A 22,198-nucleotide genomic window follows, 5' to 3' on the forward strand; every position below is an offset into this window, starting at 1 on the left:
ATCATATTAAATGCGGAACATTTTTAGACTGCTGTGTGAGGCATTTGCCAAACTGGTGGGCGTTTAGTATCTGCTGTGTAGGTTGATATAAGTAAGTCTTGTTTTTGTGTTTATTGGTGTTTTTGCTGCCATGGAAACAAAAATAAGATGAAGGGAGCAGAGAAGAGGAAGTGGGAGAAAGGTGGAGTACTTGTATGGAAAGATGAGTGCAGTTATGAACACTGAAAAGGTTGGAAAAGGGTTGTAACTTTCTGGAAATGAATGAGATATTGTTTGGCATCAACAATACTCCACTTAGACAGCACAAGGTTACCCTCCCTTCCTGTGAGCATTTATATGAGCACAAACAGATTTACATGTATCTGTGAACTGTTTTTTCAGGCATTTGGTTCTTTACAGTTGGTTGATGTGCAGGGCACAGTAAAGGCATCCTTCAGCTCACTGTGTGGAAAGTGACAGTTGTCTTGTTTTGTAGACTCACTTCTGATGAATGACGGACTAAACACAATGTGTTTCCTGTGGCTCTTTCACATTAAAAGTCACCCCATGTATTAACACTGTTAATGTAAAGCAGCCACAGTTATTACAGATGTTATGTTTGCATTAGCAGTAACAGCTTTGATATGGTGTAAAAGGCTAATTCATGCTTGCTGCATCCCTGTGGCTGCAAGGGTCAGTGTGGGTCCTGCAGTCAAATTTCGTCATGTCTGAGAGGTCCTCACACTGGCTGTATGCAATATGAGCACTGAATGGACTAGAAAAGTAAAGAGGACACTTGTTTTGTGTACTGTATACATGTATTCCCCATTCATGATTCCTATTATTGTCAAGCAGTCACACACATTCATTGTCTTTTTCTTTTAATTCAGCCAGATTTGAAATAGTGGCTCTTCCTCTTGTCGTAGGCACCCCATCTTGTTTTGTTGTGCACATGTGTGGAACGCAGCCACAGCCGTCCACATTTGAATTTGTTCATTATGTGTATGTGAGTATGAAGAAAGCTGCAGAGAGTGCACAGTAACCAGCGAGGCTCATATCAATGAGCTAAAATTACAAAGAGTAATGCAGGATTACATGCTACAATCTGAATCCAGCATGGGAATGGAGGACCACCATTACCACTACAGCCACTACCAATAAAAACTACTCTTTAGAGAGATATTTACTGAATGTAAAAACAATGAATGTGAAAAGGCCCAGGGGCTCGAAGGAGTCAGGACTCAAAAGCAGGAGACCAAACACAGTTCCAACAAAAGGCGAGCACGAAGGCTGATTTATTTACAAAAAAACAAAAAGGCAATACAGGCAAACTCAGGGCTCAGAGGTTGTGTCAGAGGCAGGAACAAAAAATGCTAAGGATTTCAAAAAGGAGAACTAAGGACGCTAAGGTAATCAAAACAACAATAGAGAACTATGATACTTTTAGCAGGACTGATAGCGAGACGAGATACAGGGAGCACATGACGTACAAGACAATCTGGCACAAGACAAAGGGAGACGCGGACTATATATACATGAGGTAACAATAAACAGGTGGAGACAATCAGGGCGGGGCAGACAATCAGACAGGAAGCACATCAGGAAGTCAGGGTCTGAAACGAGAGGAGAGTTAGGGTTTCACAATAAAACAGGAAGTGCCCGACAAGACTAGACACTGTGAACAGACACATCAGACACGGCGGGACATGACAGAATGGGCCAACCATAAATAGTATCAAACATGGGGCTTAAGTTTATTAAAATTAACCCTAACCCTAACCCTAACCCTTATATCTATTATCTCTTTAAATAAAAAGGACATACAAAAGTGCCCAAAATCAGTGCAAGCACAGCTCGATAAGCTCAGTGTTAATTTTTTTTCCCCTTGTAATTTTGTCTATCTTCAACCTCCAGTGTCAGCATCAGTTTCTGCCTGCTGGCTAATGGGAAGCACCTCCCCGCTCATCTAGGTGAGGCACGCATGCACACACACACACACACACACACAGACAAATGCTCACACACACAGATGGTCTCTATTACCTTGCTTTCTTTGTGTAGCCACAAGTATGCTGGACCTCACTGTGGTCAATTTGGCAGTTAAGATCAAGATAAAAGAACAATCATTTAAACACAGGGTAACTTGGTGGGCTCCAGCAGTTTAGAAAAGTGTGTGTGTGTTTATTTTATTTGTGCGGGCGTGTATCGTCTGTGTTCTCTGCATAGTGTTTGTCATGTGAGTCACAGCAATACCCCTCTGTGACTCACAAAATAAAGAAAAATGGCACGTAAAGGCACTTTTCCATAATAATATTTACCACTGCATGTGAGTGTATTGGCGTTTAAGGCGGCATGCATGCAATATGTCTGTGCAAATACGTGTTTGTGTGCCTACGCATGCATTAACATGCATTCTTGTGTTTAACACAGGCATAAACTGGATGAACAGACTATGCATATTCCTGTTTTGTGTGTCTCTGTATATGTGTATATTTCCAAGGCTTTGTGGTGGAGATTCAGTTGGACAGTGTGAAGCAGAACCAGAAGGAGTCCATCAGGAGGACTCTGTTCCTGGACAGCCAGCAGCCCAGCTTGCTGAGGACCCTCAGCCTCGCCAATGGAGAGCGCTCGTGCCATGATACCAAACTATATCTGCGGGTCAGTCACGCTAGTTGTTTTTCCACCATAATGTCAAGTAGATTGGATGTACAAATAACAAATGCTGCAAATAACAAATAACTATTCCTGTGCAATATTTCTATGAGGTAAATTGACAAGAATAAATGTTAAACAATACTTTAGTAGCTCTGTGAGGCTATACTTTGAGTGCTTTGAGCTAAATGCTACTGCCAGCATGCTAAGTGTGTTAGCATGCTACGTACAGCTCAAGCAATAACATTTCATATTAACCTTTGTTAGACGTCCACGTAACTGCTTTTGATAACTGGGTTTCTGGTACCCTGTGGTGGTTTTGAACACTAGTATTGCTATGGAGCAGTTTTTTGATGAGTGAGTCCTCATTTATTGTTGTTGTTTTTTTTTTTTTTGTACTTGTGCGTGGTTATTTGCATGCACATGCACACTCGCACTTGGTTTAGGTAAAGCACCAAGAAACGTAGCAAGACATAAGGAACTACAGGGGCAAGAAAACCCTACTTGGTATCTTAGAGACTGTTTACGGGCTTGTGTGTAAGTGCTTGGACTCCATCATACAGCTGTTTCCAGATGACCACTCCTGTCTCTGTAGAAAGTGCACACGAGCAGTCTTATAATAAATGAACAGATTTTTTCTTTAATTTAATTTAATTTTTAACAGTCATTGTATGTTGTCACGTGATGATAAAAACAGACGTGGACTGTGCGCTGAATACTTCTCAGGCCAGTCCTCTCAGGCCTTTGCCTTTTATATTTTAGCTAATTTTCCGGCTCTTAATCCTGGCCCTCGGGAGCCGGAGCCCTGCTGGTTTGCATTTGAGCCATCTAATCAGCGACTCTTTTGCACCTGTGACACCAGGTGAATGTAATTAGCTTGTTGGTAGGACATAGGTTAACGTCATTTCCTAATGGACAGGGTTTGAAGTTGCTGTTTGAAGTGCTATTTGAGGTGAATGAGGTGAAACTACTACAGTACCAATCTTCTCATCACTCAGTGGTGACCTGATCAAAGTGAAGGCCTGCCAAAAACACTTCAGTCATATGTGTAGATGTTCCCTGTAAGGACATAATGATCAGAGCACTTTGCTCTTTGACAGGATAAGATATGGTCTGAGCAGAAACTGCCACCCATTCACTCACCTGTCAGTCAACATGTATGTGTTTGTACACCATTTCTTCCTTTTGCTCTTTCTTTAAAGGGGCCACATCATTGTGGCTGGTCCAACAGAATTCATGTCATGTCTTAGAGAAACTTAAAACAGACTAAATCATTCAGGCTGCACGTAGGTTGCTGCAACATCTGCTTTTGATTTTGCAACTTTTTTCTTGTACATTTACTTGGAACAGGGTTTCACAGTAATCTGCACGAAAAGGCTAGAAGTGTCTACCCTGAGGACAGATTTTTAATCATCTTTTTCTCTGTATCTGAAGTGTCAGCTTGTTACAGCACATAAATATGCCAGGCAAAGGTTTACCAGTCCTGTGGATTTGTTCCATTAGTTCCTCACATAGTTGCATCTGTCTCTCTCTGTTGCAGGCTGAAGACGAGTTTCGGGATAAACTCTCTCCCATTTACATCAGCCTCAACTTCAGCCTAGATCCTCATGCCCCAGTGGACCAGCATGGCCTCAGACCAGTCCTGAATTATCAGACAGAACAGCATATACAGCAGAAGGTATGTATATTAACTCATGCCCCAAAATCACTCACAAAACCATAGCCACAATTTTTCAATAGCATGGATGCCAGTTTCACTACTTTTGTATTGATTTTGCACATGGTGGCCACCATTCATTGAGCCTGTGGTGTAATTATCAGAAGTACTCTGTTGTGTGATTTGAGTAGTTAGCGTGCTTCAGTATTTGCAATATGTATTTGACCAGAACCAGAATTTGTTTTATTTACAGGCAGCTTATCAGCATGCTGTGTTTACACTGGAAAATATGTCCATCACTTGAACTAACAGGTCTTACTTTGCCTGCTGTGAACCTGAAAAGCAGCAGTGAAATATTATGCCACTAACCTTAACTATGGTATAGCTGCTTATTTAAAAGGATTTTCTCTAAATATCCAGCCTGGAAATCCATGACGCACTGCCCTCTTCTTGGAAGTTCAACCTCCAAAGCTATGAAGTGTATCTCTGTGTAGAGTAGTAAACTGTGTCTATATATAACATTACCACACTAAACATGGAGCCCACACCACTTATATGGCCACAGGCCTTACATTTTATGAATTAAACAGATACCAGTGAAGAGAGCATAACAGATGGTGTGATAAACATTTTCACAAAACTTTACCTAACATTATGTAGAAATGGCTGTTAAACAGTGTTTCACTTCACTCTTCATACCACAGCACATCTCCCACACTTTACATTTTACACTGACTAGCAAAAACCAGAGCCAGAGCTGATTAATGCACCCTAGTCTCCACCGGTAGTGTTTTTAGTTTCCTATACGAAGAGTTGGAAGGTTTATGGAGGACTGGCGAGTCATGGCTCTGCAAAAACACAGAGGGATGGCTGACAGCTCTGTTTGGGTGGGGCGGCGCTCAGCTCTCACACATCTGGTTGTGGTTTGTTTATGTATGTTGCCAGTGGTCTCCTCCACCAGGGCAGAGCCACAGCCTGAAAACGTGCACATGTTTATGTGAGTGATATAAGGTGAAGGGAGTGCGTGATGTGGATGTGTGAGTGTGTACATCGTGTACTTTTAACTGGCTGTTTTTATCAGAACACACCAACTGTTTTCAGTGAAGAAGCCTTGAAGGCAGCACTATGAGTTTCACGTGTTGTTGTTCTCCTTATGTGAAAGGAATCAATTAGCTTTTCATCCATCGATCAGTTGGCCAGACGGATGAGAAGATCACTGAGAACAAACAAACGTGTTTCCACTAGACTCTTCATGCTAACACTTCAGTTTACATTGTGAAGAGTGATACTGGGCTCCATGCTGACAGTTTAGCGTACACTATGTTGAGTGACACTGTAGTTGTGGACTGCCTTGCTGCTGTGTCTCTCCACTCGTAGGCATTTGAGTGACTAATCCACTGTAGTGCAATGCTCCATCACTGCTGGGTGTGGTCACGGTGCAACAGGCCACAGTTCTGACCACACCTATAGCTAAAATTATACTGCTTAAACATTTTCTTGACGTCAAACCTCATTAGTCACGCTATTTTTCACTAATAATCATATAATGGATTTACATTCTGTAATTGCCTTTATATCTTAGTTTTTAGTTTTTACTGTACTGGGAGAGTCCATCTTTCTACAAAGGATTCAAATTGTGCATCCACTAAGTTTGAAGGTTTCCTGGGATTTCTTGCCACAAATGTAGTTTAGCTTGAACAAAAAAGACCTGTAAGTAGTTGATTATGAAATGACTGATATTCTGAAATTCAGTTTAATGTATTTGAGGTAAAAAAAAAGGACGCCGCCCTGGGGTGCACCTATGCTGCAGACTACCACCTCTGACTCACAGCTGTGCAGTCGCACCTACTGTGGACGGTCAGTGAGGTAGTTGATGGTCCAGGCAGCAAAATGTCCATCCACTTTCCCCTCAGGTGGCTGAGGAGGAGCCTCTCCATGGTCTTCATGAGGTGGGAGGTCCGGGGGTGTGTGATGTTTTAGGATCAGATAAGAGGTCTTTCACAGGACAGGGACCTTCTCCAGGCTGAGTTTCAGGTTGGTCCGCACAGGTTCTCAGCAGCCTTTTCTCTGCTCAAGTTGCCTCTCTGTTCACCTGATGTGAAAACTCTTGACCACGAAGGGACTTGAACCCTCAATCTTCTGATCCGAAGTCAGACGCCTTATCCATTAGGCCACGCAGTCAGACAAACCCTCACAGATGTGGTCTAGATTCTTTCAGCTGTTACAGCTTTTTAAGGTGTTCTTTATTAATTTGCTGTGTACTGTGAATGAAATGCATGAATTGTTTGTTGTATTTATGAGTTGATTTGATGGCAAATGAGTTTCCCCAAAAGGGATTAATAAAGCTGTTTAATCTGCTTTGTTGTTGGCCTTTGATCCGGTTGTTTCTATAACTACAAGTAAATCAAAGCTTTTACTGACTTGGTGTCTGTTTCGTTGGAATCGTGGTCGATGTGGCAGTGTCACTGACTTTAGGTGTGTCCCAGACCGTGCAGAATCCTTCCTCCTCCTGCAGTTTGCTCACACGGCCCACAGCAATTGTCCAACAATATAGAAGCAGTTGACCCTTGTGTTCAGCATATTCTCTCATCAGTTTTCATACCTCTGAGTTGTGCTGTGGAAATTTCTGACCATTCTTATAGTGTTTACCTGAGGTCATTACTGTTTGCAGTGACAGTGAAGGAATATGCATCACATGTTGTTTCAGTTGGTTGTTAGACATTTAGTTGTAGTGTAGGATGAATTTTTTCTGCACTTGATTCTCCACCTTATCAATGCTGCTTTGCAGTCAGAGCTATTGCTCTGATTTGGGATGTTGAACTGCTTGGATAGTTAACATCTATCTTTGCACTCACGTTATTTCACCACACAGGTGATCTGTAAGCTATAATTTTTTGCCTAAAACATAACTGAACTGCTGCTATACAGTATATTACTATAATAATGGCAGTTTAAGTGGAAGCATGGAAGCATTAATGAGGTTTGGAGAAGCCACACAGATACTTTTCCATGGACACAAGACCAGATTTTGGTCTTGAGGAATCTCAATTCCTTGTGTGCAACGTTCACAGAAGGGTTGCAAAGAAAATATACATCAATGCAAATGCAGTTGCACCCATAACATGTGATGCAGAACACTGCGTAATTCCCTGCCATCTTTATTTAACCAATAAGAAGCGATGCATGCAGTATTGCCAACTTGGCACCTAGTGACAAATGTAGTGACTTTGGACGGACCTTGTTATATTTCTAAGTGAATAGGCACCCATGGGGCTATGTTCAGTGCGTGGGAGGCATGGCTGTGTTGTAAGAGCTGGATACTGGACCCGAAGATGGCACCCCTTCACTTGAATGAAAATTGCTTTGATGATCTGGTGATCTGAGGAGAAAATGCTGGCCTGCAGGGGACTTTTTCATTGCAGTGACACAAGAAGCCACTTGGACAAAATAAGCAGCAAGACTGATCTTCTTGCACTGCGGGAGAAGGTAGTAGGTGAATAATGACAGACTAAGCACTGCTCAGTAGACACATACAAACTTTATTCATTTCCTGACACTTCTCTTTAAAAATGTAGTACTGCCATTACCATTTAACAGAATCATACGCAAGCGGTTGTTGTTGTAAATTTTACTGATTACAATGATTCTTAATTGAGACTCTTGAGTTGGTAGCGCCCCACAGTCACTGAGCATTGTCCCAGCATGCGGTGCCATATTGCTCTACCAGGTATGGTTCTGATGTTTCATCAGTCCACGTCTTGAAGTTGACCAACAGGCCAACAGTGTGCTCTGCTCCTTTAAGTGCTGGAGGGAAACACGGGTCACACGGATCAAACATATGGGAAGATGAAGAGATGAAAGTGAAAAAGAGATGAAAAGTGGTTGGAAGAGAGGAAAGATAAGTTGGGGCTCATCACTTGAGCTTAGTAAGTCTATTACAGAGTGTGTGTGCTCCTGTCTGTTTGGTGTTTAATGACAGATAGCCTAGAGTCTGGAGTGAATGTAAAACCAGGGACTTGAATGAGGAATCTCCACTGAGACACTGTTAACCATTGCCAGGCCGAGCCTTTGCTCTCTGTAGCCCTCCATAGCGTTCTTTTGAAATCTAATATTTCCCATATGTTGGAGAGATGGGAGTATGGCAACAGTGACATTACGGAGCTGCATGGAAGAAATGGTGGAGACAGAAAAGGAGGAAAGAGAATAACGCAAAAAGCTCAAGAGACCCACTGGAAAAGACAATACCGTCAAATCAAATCCCATTCATCTTTACTGTGGCTTTTACCAAGTCATCTGTCACGTAAGACTAATGAGTAGATTAAGCTCTATTCTCTTTCAAATGTGAGGTTTTCACCCCTTTTGATCGAGCTTTTCCACAAAAATGTCATACTTATTTAGATGGAATTCATCATCCTTTCATTCTCCTAGACCATCACCATGTTTTCTCTGTTCCTTCTTTTCTTCTTTCCCACATGTAAAGCACATATTCCTTTTATCCTGCAAACAGGAAAGGAGGCTGCTTTCACACGGCTTCTGGGTTTCTGGTTGTTGCAAATACTGTTACAACTTTGTGCATATATGGAGGATGTGTACAGTCTATATCCTCTCTTATCCTCTCATTAAATCATGAGTCCAGCGTGCTGGCTTCTGTAAACATCCACTTCCTCGAGTGCTCTCCTCTCTCCATACCTTTGGGCTCTGCTCCCTGGATACCCCTTTCTCTTTCACCCATCATAACCACCCCTCTTCCTCCATTTATCTCTATCCTTTTTTCTTTCTCAGGCCCAGATTCAACTCGATTGCGGAGAGGACAACATCTGTGTCCCTGACCTGTCCCTGGCTGTTTATGGGTGAGAGCAAATCACTTTTCTATTACTTTACCTGATTCAACAAGCCAAACTGAGACTGCCACAGTCTCTGTGTCTGTGACGGGTAACACACAATAGAGATTTAACCTATACCAAGGAAAGCTCTTGCATTTGCCAATGCGAAACAAGTGGGCCTGGTGGGCCCTGGAAGTGATGCATTTTATGTTTCTGGTTAGTGTGGAATGAACGCAGAAGAACTGCAGTGTTAGCATAAGCAGTCCTTGCTGAACAGAGAAAGTAAACAAGACCTCTTACAGGAACCACACACACACACACACAAATGCCACAGCACAGGCTCACTGTCTAAAGCATTTTTAGTTTAGTTTTCTGGCCACTTGAGGGAAGCAGAACAAGCTGTGAACATAACATAAGCCTGTCAGCAAACAGTTGCCCACACCTTCAGCAGACACAGAGCGGCATTAGCATTCATTTGGAGTTGTGTCTCTAGCAATCCATCGGATGTAGGTTCAGTTTTCATTCTCTTCCTGCTCTGTTTTGGTCTCCACCAGCCCCTGAGGGAAATAACTTTAGCTGCAGCATTCTCCAGCATGTTCCCGTGCACTATCACTTGCAAACCTCGTCCATATGTTGCTTGGTGTGTACAGTGGTTGAAACCAGCTGCCTGCTGCAACTGAAAACAGGGTGGATGAGAGCATTGAGACTAAGCCGAAACAATAAAGGTGCAGGCAGTAAAACAATGAGATGAAAAACAGTAAAAAGCTCCACAGAGCTGAGGTGAACTGCAGAGCTGGGTGCTGATTGTCTTACTGGTAAGTAAAAGCTCTGAACCAAATTTTTGATAGATGTTTTTATGTTTTTTCTTGTTCTTTTTTTGTGTGTGTTTATTTGACAGTTACAGTTAGAGCGACAGGTAACTTGAAGAAAGAGAAGGGTATGACATGCCATGACCAATGTCCCCGATCAGTATCAGGTTGTGCACTTAGCGGTCATATGGTATGAGCAGGAACTACTAGACTACCAGGTCCCCCCAGTTATCCAGGATTTTAAAGGTCTCACAAGTAAATTGTGAAGTTCTGTGGAGCAATGTTGGGTCCCTGTGTTGATTGTATCACATGCACATGCGTCAGGAAGCACATACATGCACATTAGCAGATGAGAATCGCAGTAATCATTTCTGTTGATGGTTTTCATGCATTCCATTGATCATTATGGTTTGCACAATAAATAATAATTAAAAAAAGCTTTTTAAATCCTTTATGTTCAAGTTCATGCACTAAAACAATTTTTAGGCCTCAAGGATACACATAATGTCTTAAAACTGAGTTAATCCTGTCTTCTAGAGATTACATTCAAAGCCAAGGTTAGCCTCTCCAGTGAGCCAGCTAGTGATAATCAATGGTAAATGGTAAGTGGACTGTATTTATGTAATGCTTTTCTAGTCTGCCGACCAATCAATGACACATAAACATTGTTGCTATGGTCAGCTGCTCTTTACTTTATCTGCAGGGAGAGACTGTGAGTGGTCACAGATAACCAAAGAGAGGAAGCATGGGAATAATATTCAAAGCAATAAACATGATTCTGCGAAACAGATCGTTTAAGACAGAAATGATAAGAATCTGCTAACAGCTCTTAACACGCCTACAGTGGAGTACAGTTATGAAGGAAAGATTACTGGCTCTCGGTACACTCACTTATTATTGTTAATTAATCATGCATCCTCGTCTGTGTGTGGACGTCAGCCAAAGATTTTGCAACGTCTCAGTCCATTCACAAAGCGAACACATGCTCGGACTCGCTCCTCCCAGGCGAGTGTTTTGCATTATGTGGCCATGTGATTTCTCTTAGCTGCAGAAATACAATCAGTGCGAAAAGTCTCCCACGAAAACTCAAAGATCTGCATTTGGAGTTGCCACGGGACCGAACTCCAATGATTCAGCACTTTCAGAGAATTTCCCTACACTGACATACCATAAGACACAGCTCTTTCTCTTACTAGCCAAGAATTTGCAAACAGTGGGGTGTTTAACATGCACAACCAAAGGTCTGCACTGGTGTTTGACTTGTATCCTCTGGCTTCAATCATGATTTTTATGAGCTTCATGATCCACTGTTGCATTTTCCCAACACATGAAGCTCAGTGTAGTTAACGTCTCAACAATACGCTGCAGACTTCTGTCTCAGCATCTGCTCGACGTTGGTGTTAGGGTATCAGTGTTGCTTCCTCTGCATTCGCTAAACTTGCCTGAGCCTAATTAAATTCATCTGGCGGCTGTCTTACCTAGCGAGGGGTCACTGCGTCCAGAGCCTCTGAAGACTGGGGGGAGGGGAGGAGGAAACTGGCAATGAAAGAAGAACCCCGACTCGGACCCTCAACCAGACTCCTTTCTGCTCTTTCTGCTCAATAGAAACATGAATTTACTGCCACAAATGTAGCCGTTGGGGGAGGGCTGGAGTCGGAGGGTGTCGAGAGGATTTATCACTACACCCCTGAAAGCGTGCTTGCACACAGGGGTGTCACTGTGAACACGCGGAATAAGGTGGGGGTCGGTTTCCTGAGACAAATCACAGTGATCAGATTTGGGTCATTTCCCAGGTCGGTCACAGACAGATATGCAGGAGAAAATGGCCTTTGGGGACTTTCTAAAACAGAGATGTATTGTCTGGAAAGACTTCACGTCCCTGCTTTTCATTATGTTTTACAAATGCTTCTTGGCTGTTTTGGTCAAGTTTCAAATGAACGCAGCAGCAGAGGTAGCATGAAGTGAGGTGTGCCAGCAAATAGAGTCTGAAAATGGAAGCTGCGGTTTTCAGTCGTTTTAGCTGCAGTAGATAAATAGGTTTTTCAAGACCGGCAAAAATAATGGCCGGGTAATAGATACTCATGGGAAACACCACTTAAAAAAAAAAAAAAAATACAGTCATGCCAGTGGCTGTGTGGGGCTGCGCGGGGGCATGGTGTGGCTGCCAGCTAAATCCTAACATCAGCATGCTAACGTGCTCGCAATGCTAACACATGAAGTTTAAAAGGTATATCCATCACGTTCACCCTCTTAGTTTGGCGTATTAGCATACTAACATCCTGACTTTGGAGACTCCTAGTGGACAACACAGGGAGTAACACAAACAGCATAAACATTCAAGCAGCAGCTCAAACAAATATGGAAAAGGGACTCTAAGAAACACAGACCAAACCACCAGCGCTGCACCTACAGATTCCCTCATTTTTATAAACAAAACCTAGCCATCAGTATTATTTGTAGGATGTTAGAGTCACACAAAATGTACACATAAGGGCTTTAAGTTGTGCAAGCTAAATTATGACTCCTCGTTGGGTACTATCTTTTGCCTTTGAAAAAGTTCTTTGCTCAAGTAATGCTCAAACAAGGGATGTGAAGTAAGTTAAAGAGCCATGTTTAATTGCACAAACTAGATATTATATACATTAGGCGTGTTGATAATGTTCTTCAAGCATTAACTATTTATTTTCTGATATTTCTACTTTTAAAACTCACTTTCCTACTTGCTGTTTTTTTTTTATAAACCATCCACACTGTAGTTTCAAGACAGCATTTGAATGTCTTCCTCACATTTTTCAGTAGCTTTAAAGCTGCACTAATCAATAATTTTATGTCGGCAATGGATCAAATGTGTAAAAAGAATGGGGCGACTTTCAGTGATATTACCTATTACTAATAAGATGATTACCATCTGACTCTGCAGTTTTCCTCATAGTATTTTCTCATCTTCCAGCTCATGGTTTTGTTTTTACGGTCCTCGATTTTACTCTTTTGGTTCAGTCTCGCTGCTCTCATCAGTGTTTGTTTCCAGCCACAGCAGGCAGCTGTTTTCAGTGAAAGAGCACAGAAACCTCCACTGAGCACTACCTGCTAATAAAAGACAGACAAAGTTAGCAACTAGCTGGCCATCACAGTGCAGCAAAACCAGGCTGTCAGGTGGGCAGAAACATGACTCGAATGCTAATGCGAATGTTGCTCTGTGTCTGCTGGACTTGTATGGCTGCCAACAACCTTTAAAGGATGGATCAGTTGTGACTGACTGTAAAATCTTCAGGAGAAGTGTAGTGATGATGTTGTGGTTCTCCGCTCAGTGACCGAACAGAGGTTTACCTGGGTGATGAAAACTCCTTGACCCTCACCTTCAACGCCAGGAACGAGGGCGAGGGAGGGGCGTACGAGGCTGAGCTCTATGTGGTGCTCCCCCCAGAGGCCGATTACAGCGGGATAGCGCGCAATGTGGTGAGCAGACAGCTGTCACTGTAACCAGAAATATTATTATTTCTTTTTTGCTGGATTATTGTTAATCTCCAATACAAGTACAGATAGCAGATGTCTGGCTTTCCTGACAATGTACAGCATGTTTGCTTATTTTTTCATTTTTGTTTGATTTTCCAACAAAGTAGCACTTAATCTACTGATGTGGAAAACCCACATTGTGTACATTCCCACCAACACAATATAAAAGAAATGCAAAAAAAAAATAAAAAATGGAATCATGTTGTAGCAGAAAACACATCATAAACCTCGTCATAAAAGCTGTCTGTCCAACAAAACATATTGGGTTGTCTTATTAGTGGAAAGACAGGCAAAATATTTTAGTGTATGTGTTTAGTTATCCAGCAGTGGTATCACCAGAGGTAAAGAGTTTTCATCATTTGATGTTTTTGTGTCCTCTCCAGAGCTTGACTCAGCTAACGTGCAGCTATGAGGCAGAAAACCACTATCTGGTGTGTGATCTGGGAAACCCCATGAAGTCCGGTGCCAGTGTAAGAGCCAGCAACACCCACATGCTGCCTTTGGACTTTTTTGTCCCAGTGCAATTTAGTCAAGTCAAATTGTTCCTGCATGCTGCAATTCGTACACAAACTACAGGCTCCGTTTATGACTATGTGTTGTGAGGAAATGTTTCTGTGTGGACCTTGACAAGCAAAAACTTCTTGTCAGCTTATCGTTACCACCAATGGACTTGTTTGAGAGCGGCAAAAGCCATTTTTAGATCTAGATCTAGATCCAATTTTATGTGATTCATCATTCATTCTCATGTTCCTTGCGTGAATTATGTACATTTTCTGTGGGTCATTTCCAGTTGTGGGCCGGCCTTCGCTTCACTGTGCCCAGACTGAAGGACACTCACAGAACCGTAGAGTTTGAGCTCCAGATACGAAGGTAGGCCTTTTTTCAGAGAGCTCTGTCCTGTAGGGTTCAAGTGTGGCGTCTGCAAGTCCTTAAATGTCAGAAAATGCATCAATCTTCCCACAATGTTATATATGTGTTCAATTTAGTTCCAAAGCAGCTGTTTTCTTCTTCTTCTTCCTCTTATTATTAGTGGCACGAGGCAACGCAAGAGCCACTCGCCTTTTTTCTTCCCATTTTTCATCTTTCGGCTCGATAGGGAATGGTGTGCTATGACTTTTATAGCTCTTTCGTCAATAATTCGCAAAGGTATATGCAAAAAACTGCGAAGAATTTCCCATAAGAAATCAAATTTCAGCCTTTTTCAATTGTCCGCTGCTTCGCCATACTTTCTCCTAGAGACTTCATTCCAACTTTAAAACGTAGATAATTTTGTCGGCTCGAAATGAATTTTTGACATCTCTTATGGTTTTCGAGCTATGACCATCTGAAGTCCATAAAGTTTCTCAAAGAATGCTCAGAATTTCTCCCCCTAGAGTGGATGACATCATCAGTTAGAGTGAAGGAGCCAGTGAGAAATCGCCTGAAATTTTTTTCTAAAATTGCCGTAAAATCCAAACGGTGAATAGGAGACACATGATTTTTGGATCTTTTTGTAGACAAACCTTTCTTGTCTTGTCAAAGTTCAATTTTAAAGGGTTAGCCCCCACCAAATTTAAGTAAAGAGGGATCTTGCACCAGCTGCCCTGCTCTGCTGCTCCATGTAAGGTGTGCTCCAACAGCCATTCATTTGAATCAGGTGTGCTGGAGCAGGGATACATCTAAAACATGCAGGGCGGTGGTACTCCAGGACCAGGCTTGAGAAACAGTGGTATAGATAACACGAGCAGCCCCCTCGTGCCACTGTCAAAATTTCGGCAGTGCTGGAATTGTCTAGTTATTATCTTAAAATCCCGTTAATTTTTTAAAACATTTAGTAATAGTAAGTTCTGTGTTTGCAAGCTTAACAAAAAAGTTTTACTCTGCTTCATCAGGTGATGAGTAAAATGTTGTCTCTGTCTTTCCGTTGTAGTAAAAATGCGAATAACTCCGAGAGTGAGGTGGTGCTGCATGAGCTGGAGGTGGCTGCGATGGCTGATGTCATCCTGCAGGGGTGAGGCTTCATGGCCGAGTCTTCATCTGCATCATTACATTCCCAGCGTATGATCATTCTCGTCATGGCGGTTCCTGCCAAGATAACCGTCAGACTCTGTGTTTCTCTGATGCAGTGTTTCTCGGCCAGACAAAGTCATCTTTCCTCCTCCTAACTGGCGTGCCAGTCAGAGCCTGAGGGAAGAGCAGGACGTAGGCCCCGAGCTGCAGCAGGTCTACGAGGTACGCCGAGACTTATCACAAACCCTCCCGACATGCTGGAGAATTTTTTGCTGCTCTCCAATATGTGTTTGTTTTCAATTATGTGTTAAATTAAAGGGTGGTTACACTAAAATGTTGGTCTCGTGGTTATTAGGGGACTGTATATGTTATATTCATAAATACTGTAAAATATATAATTCAACCAATAAATGTATATTTCAATAATTTGAAATTATTTAAGGTATTATTAAAACTCACTGATTATTATGAAAAGTTATTTAATCGTTTTTATCATCAGGACATTTACAATTAACATATTTTACAGAATTTGTTAATATAAATAAGTTTTTGAGATATGGGGGAAGGAAGCTGTTGTTTTTTTCTAAGTCGAGAGGAGAAGTAAACAAAAATAATGGTCTTCCTTTTTTAAAAACTGAATATGGGATCCGGTCCCACCTCTCCCACCCCAATAATTTCCATTTTCCGAACGTAGGCAAACACAAATCTATTACATTGCAAGAAAACTGATTAACCTTTATATAACCTGCTGTCTTTTATGAAGATTTATTTCACCTCATCAGGCCCTTTGTGCGTCCCGATCCGGTGTTTGCAGAAACAGCATCTAAGTTCAAACTATCTCTCTGTCCAGTTGGTGAATAAAGGTCCCAGCGCGGTCAGCCAGTCGACGATAGAGGTGAGATGTCCTCTCAGGGCTCACGGCCACGAGCTGCTCTACCCTGTGGAGGTGGTCACTGAGGGGCCACTCAGCTGCACCTCCAAACACACCTTCAATGCACTGAAACTGAAGGTGAGGACAAACACACACACACACAAACAAACAGCTTGGTTGGCATGGAGAGGCCATTACCCTTGGTCTATTATTGGCCTCATTTGATTGTGTTTGTTAATGACTCTGTCATGTCTTCATGCATGCAGCTCCAGCCTCCAGCAGCAGCGGGTCCCACGTCACTGAAATCCAACACTGAGCATCACATCCAGAGGAGGGACCTGTACAGAGACCTTCTGGCTGAACAAGGAAACCTGGTGAGACAACACGGAAAGAACAGGAAATCCAGTTGTACTAAGTGAAAGAGAATATGTTTTCTGCCAAGCAGCTGTAATACTGTCCTTGTGTACAGGATGCATACCAACATCTTTTTATTCTAAGCATTCTTCTTATCAGACTTCACACAACTCCATCTGTATGCACAAAAGGCTTCATACAACATGTCACATATGCAGCATTACTCCCCTCCACCTGGAAACGGACATCAATATGTAAAATTGGTGAAAATCCCCTTTAATTCTGTAAACCTAACCACCCCCTGAACTACAGTTGTACATGCCTAAACTTCAGTGCAACCTAGAGTAATATCCAGTGTTGTGCAAGTTCACACTTCACAAGAGTGATCTCAAAGTTCAGTTCACACAGATTCCAATGAATTACTTCACATTCATTTCTCTTTTCCTTTCTTTTCTTTCCCACGAGCTGCAGATCTCCTACACTGTAGTCTAGTACAAGTCTGTCTACTCGTTAGTGGTGGAATGAAACTACCTACATTTACGCAAGTCAGGGTTATTGTACTTTTTACTCCAGCTTTAGTTACTAGTTACTCCTCAGATTACAATTTTTCATACCCTTCCTGTCCAGTGAAAACCATTTGTCTGCAACGTTTCTGAAAATATCACTTTTTCAAGATATTGTGTTCTCACAGGGCAGCCACACTACAGACATATGATAATCTTACAGAATATGATGCATTGCTGCGGATTAAACTACCCACCAACGTGTGAAGTACTCAGAAGCTTTTGAATGCAGGACTTTTACTTGCAGTGGAGCATTTCCACAGTGTGGTATTAGTATTTAATACTCCACCACTGCTCTTTACAAAATGCTCTGAGTTTGAATTGGGTGGAGAAACTTTGTGGCTGTTGGCCAGGGATGCTGGAAGTCAGCCATAGTCAGGGTTGCTGTGTAGTGACATCATGCTAAATGCTGTTTGATGTACATGTTTTTTGTATCAGTTTGAATGGCCAGGATAACTTACATCCAATAGCGGTTATCAACAATTTGAGAACGATTTCTACCGTAACAAACAGCAGCTACACAGTCAGCAGCACAGAACTGGTTTGGTTTGTCGTTTCAAATCGGTTGTCGATATGACTGATGTTCAGATTAGTTTTTTCAGACCAGGCGAGCACAATGTACATAAAAATGTGAGAACTGATTTGTTCATCAAACTCAGTCAGATAGTCGTAGATGTGTCTGAATTGTAAAAACAGTGTGTGAGTGAGCGTCATAACGTTCATTGGTTGCAAACTTTCAGTGCAACATTCAGTGAATGTGCTCTTGTTGTATGTCCACGGCTGACATCACTTTCATATTTGTGTCCAGAAATTGTTGTGCTTAGCCTAGCTTAGCACAAAGACTGGGAGTGAGATCAAACTGTTAGCCCGAGCTAGTTCACTGTTTCTTTTTTAACTGCATGAGAACATTTGTTCCTCATCAGGATAGAACAGTCACCTTCATGTGTCCCATAAAGACCCCCAGGAGATGTTTGTTTTTCTCCCTCTTTTTCCTGCTTGACTCAGCATGTGGAGGGAATCATGGCGACCGAGTCTGTAGCGCTGTTCACTCCACAGCACACCACAACAGAGGCTCTTAAATAAAGTCAATGGCTCTTGTGTTGGACGATCAGTCCCACTGGGTTTCTTATGGGAGCGTGTTTTCATTAGTGTGTGGCTCTTTACTGAAGTGCACTGTGCCTCTGCCTGTGAGTGGGCTTTGGACACTCATGTAGTCCACTTAAACCAAAAATAGTCCGATCAGATTGGAGGAAGAGGTAGCTCTGGCCTCTGAACATGACAAAGAGTTAAATTATAATAAGATTATTTCTTTCAACAGAGGAAATAGCTCTTCGGTAATGAGCTCTGGACAACATCTCCTGCTGCTTGCTGAAATTGTTTGTGAGATGAAGTTAATTAGGTTTGTGATTTACTGGGCTGCTTTTGTGTGGCTTGCATCACTTTCTGTAATGTTTGCCAGCTAATCTCTAATGGCATTCGTATGAACCATCTCCAAACTGGAGAATCTAACCACATGTTTAAGATGGTTCCAAACCTCCATGCTCCACTGTTTGAAAGTTGAATGTTGAAGGGTAGGAAATAGTTTTGAATTGGTACCAAACTAAAGGGATTGACTCTTGACAGACTCCAATGTTTGAGGCCAGAGCCTGTTATGCAAAATAAACATTCAAAATGTGTTATCTGGGTTTATTTATTTGAAACATTTCCAGTGTTTCAGTGTTAATAGAGTGGTATCCTAGCCTGGCTCCACATCTTTCAACTGATGCACACAGACCTGCTCTGCATTCTAGTAGAATGGATGGACTGAAAAGAGTAATGCTAGAGACATCCACCATGGCTGAAGAAACAACACGGTTAGCAGGAGGTCATGTGAATCTATGCTGCTCAAACTGAAACCAGTGATTCTGCAGGGTGTAGTGCAATACACATTATGAACTAGTGCTTACTGCTGCACCAAAGACAGCCACAGCTCATCAACATTTACAAATTGCAAATGCGATCACGTTCCTCTATTTTTCGAGCACCAATTGTAAAAGCTTTTACTGGGTGAAAGTTAAAACACTGCTGGGTTGCAGCCTCTGCAAATACAGAGTGACAAACAATGAGATGTTCATGTTGCTTTAAAAGAAGCCTGCTGATATCTGTCATAGAATATATGTTGCTTTGTGTTTACTGCTTTTGGACTGTAAAGACTGTGGCAATGACTTTCCTAATGGGGGACTATATCTATTACAGCCCATCCTGTTAGGTTTATAATTGGTTGGGCTGTAATTTAAGATGACAGGGGGGGTCACTGTATATGTACCTGCAGTCTGCACATCTTGCAGATCAGTATTCCAAAGTTTGATGTACAGCAATCTGTGGTGTTCATTGCACACAGGACACTTCTGTTCCCCGACTCAAAGCAACTTAAGTACCCCTGTAAAACTGCACCAGGTCTAGGGAGAAGCCCTGTCTTCAGGACAAACTCTGGGAACAAATGACCTCCCTGCTGTGGTAGCATAACCTGTGAGCTTCAAAGCTCATTACTACAAATATGAAGCGAAAACACCACCATCATAAAAAGCATCATACAACAATGACACTGACAACAGTTTTTCAGATCCAAGTATTCAGCCAAGTGTTTTAAACTAGTGCAATGAAAAATATTAAAAGTAAACTACTCACAGTTAGTTTGAAGCCACAGTAAACCCCCCCCACCAAGACTCCTCTACACCACAGCTGTGGTGGACAGACTACGTCATGGTGATGCTGTTTAAATGACCTCAGACCAAGTTTGTCTTTTTGTATTGATATTTCTTGTCACTTATTGGCCGACATACATACCAATACCAACACATCTGCAGCACACAAACAATATGTCCAGTATTTCTGCTGGTCTATTGCACATACATATACATATCCACTGTCTACCCTGTTACTATATACTGTTTTTAAATGGATACCACACTGGTTTCTCTATATTTAAGAATCATTTTAATAATGAATGGTTGTATGGATGGATTTATCTTTTCAATGGACAGGACTGTATAGTTCTTTTAGATACATATGCAGGCACTGAACTGACAGCTATTCTTTAACATGTATGTGAAGAATTCTGATGTTTTAGTCCTGCAGAAAAAGCAACACCAAATCATTTTGGTGTGAGACTTCGTAGCTAATATCTGCCAGACCAGTCACTAATGAAAAGAAATGGTTCTGAATTAGCTGTGTGCCATGTGTTTGACTGTGGCTCTGTCCCTCCTCAGACATGCTCCACGGTGGAGTGCTGGCAGCTGCAGTGTAACGCTGGGCTGCTGGGGAGAGGAGCCAGCATCATCCTGACCGTTCGCTCCAGAACTTGGGCTGAAACCTTCATTGAGGTGAGATTACGGGGCACACTGATCTGCACTGTTGCTCTTATCTATTGGTACAGGAGACTGTAATCTAGAGGAAAACACAGGGCAGATGGAAAAAACCAACATAAACTCAGGCAATCTGTGTTCTTATACTGCCATCTGCTGGCTGCCTCTGTCATGCAGGTCACCAAACAGCAATTACAGCTCCGTGTCAAAACTCCATAATACTGCTAATTCTATGCAGTGTATACTACACTATATTGTCATTTTCATAGTATATTTTTGCATAATATATATCTTATTATTCATTTCTTGTATTCTTAAAAAACAAGAAATTAATGTACTTTCAGTTTATACTACCAGCAAATAATACAGCAGCAGTCTGTATTACACCTAAGAAGTGCCAAGCAAAATAGTTTCCCAAAGACTTCATTATTTGTTTACCGATATCCTCCTGGAGCCTTCTCACCACCATCAACTAATTTCTTCATTTTTGTTCTAGCTGTGGGCAGCTCCTCACCTTCCTTTGTACACTGCATTGTGAAGCAACAGTGCCAAATCAAATGACGCTTAAATCATCAAGCACACAGACATCATCAATTTTATCTGCATGAACACACTGCACACTCAAAATAGGGAAGATGTAGTATGTAGTAAATAATATGTGGCCTTAGACAAGATGATCAATTACACATCTTTTGTATAACTAATAAATTCTACTCTGTTGTGTTGGGGTAGGTATCAGTCTGAATTTGTACATTAGTAGTTGTAGCATTAACAGTTGCAGCAGTTGTGGCATTCCAGGGTTTCAGTTCTGTGTTTTAATGTCACAAAGTCTAAATGGTATGTTATGTGTTTCAAAAATTTGGGGGAAGCAGTGAATATCTGTAATTTGGATGGATTGTTTGGATTAAAGTGTTTGTCTTTTGCTTGTCCACAGAGGGCCTATAAGCAGTACGTTTTGGAGTGCTCTGTTCAGTACAAGGTGCACAAGATGCCTTATTCTATTCTTCCCAAATTCAAACCATCGGGGTCCAAAAAGGTAACTCAGATTTTTCACTGGATCTTTACAATGTCTTAAACTTCAGCTTATTTACACGTCGGTGTGAGTGAAAGCTGAAATCTACAAAGGCTCATCTGAATGCTGTGGTTTCCTGTTGTTCAGGTGGTGACGACTGTGATGTGGAACAAGCCGGACAGCCTGTTTTTTGTTCCGGTGTGGATCATCATCCTGGCTGTTCTCGCTGGATTGCTATTACTCGCCCTGCTCATTTATCTACTATACAAGGTAACAACTGACAAATAGCCCTGTCAATACAATTACCACAGAAAATAACTGGCTGGTTTCTGATTGGCTGGCATGTCTTTCTTGAATATCAGGACACCTCAGGTGCTATATATGACACACTGTTTGCCAGCCGTGTGGTCTCATTAACCATTCTGTCCACTTCATATCTATGCACATATTCAGTAAAACAGTTAGGCTTGGATGGATTACTGAGTGGTCCTGCTTGGCACAGACTCTCTGTTTGAGGGGACATTTAACATTTCTTGAGGGAATGACCACAAAAAGGCACAAAAATAATACAAAAACGGTCAAAACCCATACAAATAAATGTAAGACGACTACAAGGAAACAGAGTGACCACA

At 41.9% G+C, this 22,198-nt stretch overlaps 1 protein-coding gene and 1 non-coding gene across 2 annotated transcripts in view; one reads left to right on the forward strand and one right to left on the reverse strand.

Annotated features, from left to right (window-relative positions):
* LOC121613837 (integrin alpha-5-like) overlaps positions 1–22,198 on the forward strand; it is a 44,210-nt gene that overhangs the window by 20,566 nt on the left and 1,446 nt on the right. The window contains exons 16-29 of the mRNA XM_041947506.1: positions 1,894–1,949; positions 2,480–2,637; positions 4,172–4,309; positions 9,071–9,138; positions 13,229–13,376; positions 13,817–13,903; positions 14,224–14,303; positions 15,343–15,423; positions 15,539–15,644; positions 16,273–16,431; positions 16,560–16,667; positions 20,459–20,572; positions 21,489–21,590; positions 21,714–21,836. Of these exons, the coding sequence (XP_041803440.1) occupies positions 1,894–1,949; positions 2,480–2,637; positions 4,172–4,309; positions 9,071–9,138; positions 13,229–13,376; positions 13,817–13,903; positions 14,224–14,303; positions 15,343–15,423; positions 15,539–15,644; positions 16,273–16,431; positions 16,560–16,667; positions 20,459–20,572; positions 21,489–21,590; positions 21,714–21,836 (1,528 nt within the window). The remainder of the gene's footprint in view (positions 1–1,893; positions 1,950–2,479; positions 2,638–4,171; positions 4,310–9,070; positions 9,139–13,228; positions 13,377–13,816; positions 13,904–14,223; positions 14,304–15,342; positions 15,424–15,538; positions 15,645–16,272; positions 16,432–16,559; positions 16,668–20,458; positions 20,573–21,488; positions 21,591–21,713; positions 21,837–22,198) is intronic.
* Positions 6,397–6,469, reverse strand: trnar-ucg. Its single transcript has one exon. It is a non-coding gene; the product is annotated as a tRNA-Arg (tRNA).

The sequence above is a fragment of the Chelmon rostratus genome, chromosome 2, assembly GCF_017976325.1.
Source record: "Chelmon rostratus isolate fCheRos1 chromosome 2, fCheRos1.pri, whole genome shotgun sequence".
Lineage (NCBI taxonomy): Eukaryota > Metazoa > Chordata > Actinopteri > Chaetodontiformes > Chaetodontidae > Chelmon > Chelmon rostratus.